This window comes from Aptenodytes forsteri, unplaced genomic scaffold (assembly GCF_000699145.1).
Source record: "Aptenodytes forsteri isolate BGI_AS27 unplaced genomic scaffold, ASM69914v1 Scaffold93, whole genome shotgun sequence".
In the NCBI taxonomy this organism is placed as follows: Eukaryota; Metazoa; Chordata; class Aves; order Sphenisciformes; family Spheniscidae; genus Aptenodytes; species Aptenodytes forsteri.
In genome coordinates this window covers 3,147,851-3,158,928 of record NW_008794665.1, presented here as the reverse complement: position 1 = coordinate 3,158,928, position 11,078 = coordinate 3,147,851, and the positions used below count along the sequence as shown (strand labels likewise).

The 11,078-nt window shown below is 43.3% G+C and overlaps 1 protein-coding gene across 1 annotated transcript in view; it reads right to left on the bottom strand.

Moving 5' to 3' along the window:
- Window positions 1-2,172: 2,172 nt before the first annotated feature.
- Window positions 2,173-11,078, bottom strand: part of BMPR1B (bone morphogenetic protein receptor type 1B) — a 34,172-nt gene continuing 25,266 nt past the window's right edge. The window contains exons 6-10 of the mRNA XM_009273544.1: window positions 9,816-10,008; window positions 9,083-9,380; window positions 6,579-6,754; window positions 5,072-5,202; window positions 2,173-2,707 (exon numbers count right to left, since the gene is read on the bottom strand). Coding sequence (XP_009271819.1) covers window positions 2,582-2,707; window positions 5,072-5,202; window positions 6,579-6,754; window positions 9,083-9,380; window positions 9,816-10,008 — 924 coding nt within the window. The 3' untranslated portion in view covers window positions 2,173-2,581. The remainder of the gene's footprint in view (window positions 2,708-5,071; window positions 5,203-6,578; window positions 6,755-9,082; window positions 9,381-9,815; window positions 10,009-11,078) is intronic.

Genomic DNA, 11,078 nt, shown 5'->3' with positions numbered 1-11,078 from the left:
ACAAAAAAATAAAAAAAAAAAAAATAAAATCTATTTGAGGAAAGCAGATGTGAAACACACCTAAACACAGCAGGGAAGAGGCATTCTGCTGCGCGACCGCTTACCCGGGACCCGCAGGGACTGGGCTTGGAGGTGGGATCGACTGAGCCTGCCCCGATGGCTGCCAAAGTCAACAGTCCCATCTGCTTCACCGGAGCCGAGAAACCCCCGTTCCTCGGGGCTGCGCTGGTTTTTATGAAAGGGCATGAAAGCGAAAGGAGTGAGAGTAGAAACCCCATGGCTCCATTCACTAAGACAAAAAGGTGAAGAGAGGCTGGGCTGTCCTCCTCATTTTTGGGCCACAAATCTTCAAGCCAAGGCAGCCAAGGAGAGGAGCAAACTCCGCTCCCAGCCACGCAAGGGCGCTGTTTAAGGACAGGGGAACCAGCATCGTCCCTCTTGGGGCCAGGGTTCGGTGTACTACTAACTCTCGGAGACTTTCTTTTTGTATGGCTCGGTATTTTGGGGTACAGGCAGGGAAACTGCACTGCGGAAAAAACACTCTAATTAACGAAAATCCTCTGATTAAACTTTTTAACACCTATAATCATGGAGGTCTTGCTGGTTCTCTTGAACTGCGCCTTCTTCTCTGTTAGCTTGAAAGTATAAAATGGTAATTTTTCCAACTAGAAATACCTTCAGGGAGCCGTGAAGCTAAACCCCAATTATATACCTACCTACCACAAATAAATCACTTTTGTCCAAAAAGGGAAAAAAGAAGCATTACAGAAATGCTGAGGCTAAATCCAGCATGGCAATTATTTCAGTTCTGAAATAGGCTTAGCATAATCAAAGCAGCATTTGTAAGGACTCATTTCAAAATTAAACTGAACACCATCCAGTGAAACAGGACATAGGCAGGCAAAAAAAATTAAAAAAATAAATAAAAGAAGGGTAAAGAAGGGTAAACTGGTAACTCCCATACAGCTCAGCTTTGAGAACCTGATGTAGAACAGAGACCTTTCTCAAGAAAATACTCCATGGGGAATATTTCACCTCTCATTTCCCCTTATGTAGTTTTAACATCGCAGCAACTGCTGCAGCCCCAGGAAGGAGGAATGGGGAAAGACGGTAAATACATTTCCTGTTGCTCTTCTCCTCTAAAAGCTCCTCTTGCTGGAACCACGATGCAACGCAGCCCCAGCTTGGCGGCAGAGCCTGTCACTACAGCGTGGTGGCTCCCAGAGGCTTCGAGGCTGCTGGAAGGCCACACGAAATAGTAAGGCAGATGAAGCTTGAGCCAAATTGTTCGGTTTGTGGTGCCTCTCACTACAGTGGGAGAAGCGCTGGAGGCACCTACCCGCTGCTGGCCGCAGTGCCCAGCTCTCACCCTGCAGCCAAGTCCCAGGCTCCTTCCCCATCGGTTTCCTACTGCGGCCAGGAGGCACCAGGTCTCATTACGCTTAAAGAAAAATTACTGCCACCCCAAAAATGGGAATTTTTGAGGTTTTCGCTTTCCCTTAAAAAAGGGAACACAGATTATTATTTTTTTCCAACTGTGGTTGTAGATGGATACCTCACTTTTACACAGATGAAAGAGCAAGTTAATAATTTTTCCTCACAAGGAACTTCCTCTTACCCCGTGGTTGTGTATGTAGGTCACAGCAGTTTCAAATTTACCAGCGGATCTAAATGCGTACCTCATTTCCACTCACACACAAAATACTTTATTTTGCAGTGAGGGGAAAGAAAGAAAAAAAAAAAAAAGCCGAGAAAAGGGGCACTTGTTTACCACCACCCTGGTACCATACCCATCAGATTTCCTGGAAACGTGAAAAGCTTCTTCAAACGAGCAAGTCACACCAAACCGTATTGATACGGCTCCCAGTCACCTTAGACAAAGTACGACCTCCCCTGGGACAGGCCACCCACAGGAACCCAGCCGCCCGTGCTAACGATGGCAGGGACGTAATTGGGCTCCATCTCCATACTGAGAGAACTGCTCACATGGGCAGGGCTATGGAAAATCATCTCCGCAGGTAGGCAGAGACTGTTTAAGACTGCTTCCATTACAGCTCCTCTGAGCTGCACAGACCCTCTCCTTTTTTCTTTAAATGCTGGAGTGCAATAATCTATAAATGAAAAAGTCGCTTTGCTTTCATTTTCAGCACAGTTTCTTCCAAGTTTTTTTAATGTAACAATATACATCTTTTTACTTCTAACCAAAAGTTTTATTTTCATAAAATTTAAAGCAGTATCTTTTTAAACAATCAAAATAATAATAATAATAACAATAATAATAATAAAATAATAAGTGGCTTTCACGGAAAGCAACATGCATAATCTTAAACCAGTTACTAAAACTGTATTTCCCCGTGTAAACAAGGGCAGACAAGCCTCTTCCAATCACGTATGTCAAAATTCAGCTGATTTTTGCAAAGGATAGTCTCCTCAAAAGCTGTCAAACAAACTTACAGCTGCTTTTAAGCATGACTGCATTCAAGGTACTTATTAGCGAAGACTTTCGATACCTCTTCAGGACTTCTGCCTGCACGAGAAAGTCCGTTTCCATGGGCCTTCACGAGAGCTGCCTCTGGCCGAATCAGAGTTTAATGTCCTGCGACTCTGACATTTTGGCAAGTGTTTTCTTGACCCGCAGCGCTGTGAGCCGGGAGGCGGGGTTGTGAGCCCAGCACTCCATCATCAGCTTCCCCATCTGCCGTAGGCACTGCAGAGAGAAATGGGAGAGAAAGTCCCACCTGGGTCAGTGGAAGAAGAGACTGCAGTTGGTGGCAATGCTGAAAAACTGAAGGGAAAAGGTCTTTTCTAAGGGCAGCCAAAAAAAAGACAAGATGCTGGCTGGTATCACTTTTTAAGAGCTTTTGTTCTCTGTATATTAAGGAGAGTTCTCCAAACATGGCAATTACTCTTACAATTTATGACAAGTTATAGTCTAGACTTGGCTGTATGTTCCACAAAAGCACTTTCCTTATCTCCCCTTCCCCAAACCCACGCAGCCTGACCCGCACAAGTGTGGCTCTGTATAGCGAGCCCTTTGCTGTACAAATTCATTTTCCTCAGCCAGCAAATGGCCCCCGGGGTACAGCCCAGCATGAGCACGCACCCACGGCTCCTGCCCAGCCGCCCCCACCGGAAAGCTGCCTGCGAGCACCCGGCTCAGCTCTACCCTGTCCTGCTCCATCCCCAGCTCGCTTCTGAAACATAGCCAGACCCTCCCCCGGCTCCCAGCAGCAACTCGCTTGCTGACAGCATCTCAGCATTGCCTTTGCCATGCTGGAAAAGGAGCATACATCCCTGCTCTGTGTCTACCACCTTCTTCCAAACATAAAGCACCACGTAAGCCACCGCAGCCGGGTGATGACCCCGTCAGCCTACGGATTTATGCTGCCTGAAGATTTGCTTGCTACAATAGGAAAAGAGAAGTTTTCCCTCTCATCCAGCTTGCTCTCTGTTTTCATGAGGCTCCTGGCCCAGAAGCAGCGCAGACCCTGAAAGGCATTAAGCATAAACACCACCAGCAGTGCCCAGACCAGCCTAATACATTTCAGATTAATGCAGATCTTTATAAACGCGTTTTGGTGATACACACGGTTTTATGCACTAACAAGTTTGCCTCTCATCGCTAGAATGCCTGAAGTGGGATTACCGATGATGCTAACCAATTACTCAAGAACAGTTATTTCAACGAGCCTTCCCAATCCTCGATATGTGTGGTAGCAGACCAAACACACGCTACGTGCCACTGCAGAAAAGCCCTTTGTGGGATCGATACTAACAGCGCTTCCTCCAGTGTTTCCACTCCCGGTCTGAAGGCTCAGAGGGATTTGGCTAGGGAGAGGATGAGGCAAATGAGTCTCGGTTAGATCTTCCCACACTGGCTGTTGCACAAGTCCTCAAGCCTCCCAGGGAGGTTGTTTTATTTTTCCCTCACATTCCCAAATTGCCTCCATCTCTTTATTTTTCCCTCACATTCCCAAATTGCCTCCATCTCATGCCACCTAAAACTTTCATCTACCTGCAGAATATTCATCTACACACTGCTATTCCCAAATGGCAGCTGTCTTCTGTGACTGTAGAAAACTTTACAGCACTAAACTGTACCTATTAACATGATTAATGACCCTTCCTCCATAGCATCTTGAGAGCAGTTGGCAGGTTTGCCTGCGGTGCCTCAACCGTTCGTCTCCGATCCCACGAGCACAACTTTGCTTCATTACAGGTGCTCAGCAGGGAGAGTTCAGATTGTCCCCCAGCCCTCTCACTTCCTCGTTTTATTCTGGAATGCATTTTCTGGATCCTACATCTCCTCTGAAAGGCCACATCTGTAGCCCTCTCTGCTAAAATGCGAAGAGGTACATGAGCACCGTTTTCCGTACGATGTAAAGGGGTGAACGATCGGTGCTCCTCGGTGCAGCTCAGCTACTGTGGTCAGTACTATTGCATACCAACAAGTAAGAGTGAAACTTAATATCTTGTGCTCATGTTAGCGTAAAATCACGGTAAAATCGTGTTTCCAAGCCTGCACATCTGTGATCACAGAAAAGCTGTATGCTCATTTCATTTCAACGAGACAGGAGATGTTTCCTTCTTTTAAAAAAAAAAAAGGAAAAAGGTTGGAATTACAGCCCACACGTCAGTACATGCTGAAGTAGTTGCTGGTACACCAAGTATGCTGCTGCTGCTCTATACACTACGAAATACTTTCTTTTTCAAAATTTTTGGCTAGCCACTGATTTAATGCTATTAATGCTGGGAGCAGAAAGCAAAATGAATGCAAGAGGAAAAAAGAGAGACTAAGAAGGTCTAGGCACAGCCTGCTATCGCTGTGGGATCTGGTAGACAGCACACAAGGAACCCGCTTGCAAATATCGTACGCTATGGCCCCTGGAGCTCTGAAACCTTCAGTGGGGATATCTGAGAAGGTTGCACTCCTTCCCGAGCCCTGTTACACCATGACTGGTGCTAGCACCAGTGGTAAAGCTCCTCCTCACTCGAAATGATGCAGAATTGGGTCAACCTCACTCACTCACTCTGATTAAAAACACAGGCTGCATTTTAAGAGGGACGATACCTCATCACTGCTCCATCTGTTGGGAAATGAAGGGCGTAGTCTCTTGATGCACACAATCTCCCGCATGTCCTCGTACGAGGGGTCGCTGGGCACAAGGTCATGGTATGGAAGCTGGTATTCCTCAACTATTCCTGAAAGAAGCAATTAGTTGCCCGTCACTTGCAGAAGACACCTTCCACTACCCTCTTCCCCTCTCATTTTATAACAGATTGACCATGCTGTTTAACAATTAGATGTACTTCTCCTTAAAAGGACTTCCCTGCCCTAGAAGTTTATTCCACAGTCAAGTTCCGATGTAACCATTGCTCTGTAAAGACTGGCCAGGTATCTTAATCTGAAAGCACAGTTACTTGCCACATGAGACAGTTTCTACCACTGCTGTCCAGTCCAGCAATCTCCAGTAAGTTACCACAGAAAGAACTATTAGCATAGGGCCCGTATCAGAGTAATTTGGCAGAGGATTAACCTTGAATTAGGTCTCCTTATCAGTGGACCTGGTATACATTAAAGGGCATTTCTGTGCCTTTTCAGAACATGGCAAGGTACCATTCTTTGTGCACAGCAACGATGACAACAATATTACAGATTTTACATCGCATCACTGCAATACACTTCACCAGTTTGTAAACACAGGGATCGCATTGCTCATCAGTGAAATTCAGCTCCTCTAGGGTAAGCATCGAGCGAGCATTCAGCACAATGCTGCAGGCTTTAAAGACCCATAAAGTCTGGTGAAGGTAGCGCAGACCCAAAAGAGACATGCTCTACTCTTACTTGCCACCAATCTGGCACGTAACTGCTGCCAAGTCATTTCTCTGCATTTAACTTTCCTTAGTGGCAAAACAGAGGTAATAACATCAGTTCTGCACTACACTGAGCTCTACGTGCAGAAAGCACACATAACCTATGCATACAAGGATGGATCTATGCCCCAGAGTCTGCAGCTGGCTGCATTGCTTTATCTTTGCTGTCCTCACGCTTGAATGGCTGATATCAGAAGGAAATGAGGCACATCACTGGTATGACAACGATGTAATAAGTGCCACTTCGCTCTGTTTTTTTTCTTCTTGTCTTGTAAATAGATTATTTACTTTAAATAGTGGCACAGCATACCCCCAAATTGTCCTCCTCCTTCTATTTAAATCTAACAAAACAAAGAAATCACTATTTTCTTTCTGCTAAAATAACTAAATACCCCCAGTCCAGCAAAAATGTGTTGCCATTGGAAAAGGCCCGCAAATGAGTTCCATACTCCTTCTTCAGTGCAGGCATCCACTGACTTCAAACGAGCCATTAAAATACAGTCTAAATCTTTGCTGTTGAAATAGCACTGGCTGATGCTTTAAGTTTCAACAAGAGAACAGATATTAGGAGAGTTACCTGTGTGGTTTATCCACATTTGTTTATTATAGTAAAAACAATTACCCAGAGGAAAGGATGTAATGGAAGATTTGGGTTATAAATGGGGTTCACTGACACAATTAAAAGTGATCTCCCAGCTCTTTACCTCCTGAAACACATCTCCTTGCTATCTCCCAAAGGATGAGTCCAAAACTGTACATATCAGCCATGATGTACGACTGAAAGTGATTTCTATTCAAGCTTTCATCCAGCACTTCAGGAGGCATATAGCGTTTTGTTCCTACACGGGTATTTGGAGGTATGTCTACCTCGTTTGTATCACTAAAAGAAAAAGAAGGAAAAAAAAAAGGGCATCAAACATGCAATAAAGTGGCTTTAAAAGAAAGCAATTTAGATGGGAGAATTAGTAAATTCACACTACATCCACTCTCAAACAAGGTCAAAAGTAATGCATAATCTTAATGGAACAATTCTTACAAGGAAAGCCTCTTAGTGCGAACGCAACCCTCCTCAAAAGGCTGACCCGCCTGAGGCTGTGTTAAGCATTCAAATGCAGAACCACAATGGAGATAAGACTCAACAGGGATGCTGTAACATTTGTAAGATTTCATTAGCACTAGCCTGAGCTCTAATGCTGGTGATAACAATCAATCTTCATTAAATGCTGTTTTCTTAACATACTCCACCACCTAATGCTTTAGTCTTCGCAATTAATGGAGGACACTAAATAGCTGGGGCAGCATCACTTAGCTGTAGCAAATCAGATCTGCAAGGAAGATAAGTCTAACTATTTTTTGTGCATGCATTATGTTTGATCTCTCCCAACCTTTACACATCAAGATGTGTAAACACACAGACGTAAATGTGTAAAAAAATCTAACCAAATGTATCACGCCTCACACATTGACCAGAAGAGACAACGTATATCTAACAGGAAGCAAATTCCCATTAAATATGTGACTGGCTTTACTTTTTTTCTTATTAACTCAAATTCAGCTGCATCCGTTTTAATGTTTTTGAAAGTTTAATATATGGCATATATTGTGGTTTGCTTAGAAAGGCCTGTTTCCCTTTCCCCACCTTCAAAATGTAAACATTTTAAATGTCATGAATACAACAAAATCTCACAGAATAATTATACAACTTCTTCTGTAAATTTCTTCACCTACAGCAATTTTCTTCACCTACAGTTTTTAAAATGGCAAAAAAAGCCGAGCGTGAGGTACAACTGGTCACCTACACAGTCATTAAATCATACATATGCTGGTGGCATTTCTGTATACTTCCAAGAATGTAACATAAATCTAGTGACCTGCACTGTCTTGCAATATTTTGAATAAAATGAGAAATGCAGAGAACTTTACTAAACTCATTAGCTTCAGCAGAGCACACCCCTTTCAACTACTTTTTTGTGTTCCTGGTCATTGCCTGAGAAATGCTGTCTAAGGAAGGATTCAGTATGAAAAGAAGCTGAGTATGCAATGTAAATTCCATTTGGACTATGACAAATACATATTTCACCTTCTGTTATAGCAACACTTGGTAGTTCCTAGTTCTCGGTTCATACCTAAGCAGTGTGCTGCTCTGTACTTGTCAGGCAAGGTATATCTGCAAAGGGTGAATTTCTTCCCTGCAATTTTTATAGCAAATAGCTTATTTCCAAGTTGTTGTTTTCTAGGACCCTGTTCCTCAAAGTAAAAATATTCCTTTCTCATCTCCTAAAGAAAGGTCAGGTTCATGAAGGAAAAGCCTCACCAAGAAACCTGGTAGATAAGTGAATGGTGAGAAGAGCACATAAAAACTGCCTTCCTTACACTCTGAATAATTTCAGTTCAAGATTTGTACAGAATTCTTAAATTTTTTTTTGATACTTCAGGGAGCCCATGGTTTCAAAGCTGACCTCTGAAACCAAAACCTTCAGTCTGTGGCCACACTTCTGCACGCAGAAAAACCAGAGACTTTGTAACACACATCTCCACCACCAGGACCACTGCCGAGAGCTCAAGCTCCTTTTGAGCGGAGCTGTCAGACAGCAATGACTCCTTTACGAATCCCAGGAGTGTGTAAGTCCTACTTGTCTGCTCTAAGTTGTTTAAACACACAACCATTTTTTTTAAATCAAATTTAAAAGCCATTTCAAAAATCAAATCTGTACTTCGGCAATTTGATTTGTAGGAAATGAAACAAAAGGCAGCCCAAATGGGGTGCTTTTCAATAAATCCCAATTAGTAACTTGTGCAAATGATTAGTATTATTCTGTATAAGTTGTGAGTGAATTATCTTGGGATCAGACAAGCTGAAAGCTTCAGTGACAAGTTTACTGACGTGACTTCGACCTGTCAGTGCTATGTCCTTTTAGCATGTGGTAGCAGTACTCAGGTTGCTGTTGAGGGCGAAGTGATGAAAACTGGTCCTTTTTGTAAATGCAACTAATGTGCTCAATAATTAAAAAGCGACTATATATACACCTGCATCATGTGTTTAAGCAACATCCTCATCTACACAGGTAGCCCCACCCCACATACAGATGAGCATAGCGTGAAAGGTATGCACATACACTGCAGGTGCTTACACGTGCTCGATCAACAACTAAACCAGTGTTTGCATCTGATTTACCAACTGTCCCTCACCCTCCTCACTTCTACTCACCTGATAAATTTAACAGCCAAGCCCAAATCTGCTATACAGCAGGTACCGTTCTTTTTCACCAGGATATTCTTACTTTTTAGGTCACGGTGGGCAATAGCGGGTTTGCCCTGAGTACTGAAGATCTCAGTGTGCAGGTGGCACAAGCCACTGACGGAGGAGTAAGCCAGTTTTAGCATGGCTTTCGTGTCCAAGGTAGTAGATTTTAGATAATCATAAAGTGAGCCGTTCTCATGGTAGTCGGTGATGAGATACAGCTGGGTCCAAGATCCTGTACCTTTAATGTCTGCGGCAATGAATCCTGCAAAAAAAAGATGATTTTCAAATTAATACTTCTCAGGGCTTTTTTTTGACTTCTCAGAACTCTGGACTGTCAGCCACTTCAATAGTTTTATTTTAATAACGTATTTAATTTCTTTCATCTTACTTCCATGCAACTATGCCTCACCTCTAGCTTTTAACATATTTTCAGAAAGCCCAGATATGGAAATACAGGTGGCAGAAACAGACATGGGGTGTTTGGAGTAACAGCCCCCAAATCCCATTATTTTTTAACTTCTATTTATGTTTCAGCAATCCTTGAAACATCTTTCTTTTGAAAAGTGCTAGGTGGCTAATTGCAGAGCACAGCAGGTAACAAAGCACATAGGAAAGGGCATCAGACAACAGCAAATACAAAATTATTAAACTTAAGAAACCTGTACACTATCAAATAATTCTCTTTAATTTCACTCACCGAGAATATTTTCATGCCTCATCAGGACAGTCTGGTAGATTTCTGTTTCTCTGAACCAGCTGGCCTCCTCCGTGGTAAAAAACACTTTCACGGCTACCTTTTCGCCACGCCACTTTCCCATCCAGACTTCTCCATAGCGACCTTTTCCAATCTGCTTTACCATCTGAATCTGTTTTGCGATGGTCCTTTGAACCTGTGAAATGCCGAGATGGGCAGTTACAACGTGCTCCGCGGAAACCTTCTGCGTTCACCTCCCTCCTTCTGTGTTTGCTTCCCGCACAGCAAGCCCAGTGGAAAGGGGAATACGCAGCCATTGCGACGTGGATTTCAGCAAAGCTCCACAACGCGGATGCTCCCCGTTTCCCCCAGGACGCAGTGCTGGTGAGGCCATTCCTGCCACTGTGAAGAAGCCTTTCCATACATTCCCAAAACTCACCGTGGCCTCTCAAGAAAGTAAATCGGTCTGTGTGAAGGAAATATTTGACTACCAACCTTGAAATATTTATTTTCCTGTGGGAGGTCACCACTTTGTGGAAATTTTTTTGTTATTTTTGGAAAAGCTTTGACAGAAAACACTCCTGGCCACCCCAACCCAAACCAAATTCCAAAGGGATAGGTAACACATTTTTAATTAAAATGGGGATGTTTGTTACATACTCAACACCGTTGAGACTTAAGGCTAGGGCTCACAAGAGCCAAAAGCATATCGGTGCTCCAAAACTAGCAAAATTACTGAGAGCAGCTTCCCGTCACCTTCCTTGAAAATCCCATGCCTAATAATTTCAAAATATAAATTTGGTGTTAGGAACCTCAAACACTACTTACACAGTTAGAACCCACGTGCCTTCATTAATTTTAATAATCATCATTACACAGTAATAAAAAGTAAGAAGTTTTCTTCCAAAGACATGGAAGCACAGCTTTAAATCTGCCCTTTCTAGTGTCCGTACCAGCTTTGTCAGTGGCTGTACTGTGAACTGATGCTAAAGTCAAACCATTTGTGCAGCTGTAGCATGAGATAATGGGGAGCTCTTGCTGGGACTCAGGAAAAAAAGGAGAGTTTACCGCTTGTGGAAGAAGGGGCAGGCGACTCAAGAAGAGTACAGGGATCTCGTTAGGTCGTGCAGAGAAGAAATGAGAAAGGCAAAAGCCCAGCTAGAACGCAATCTGGCCGCTGTCGTTAAAGACAACAAAAAAAGTTTTTACAAATATATTAATGACAAGAAGAGAGCCAAGGAGAATCTCCATCCTTTATTGGATGCA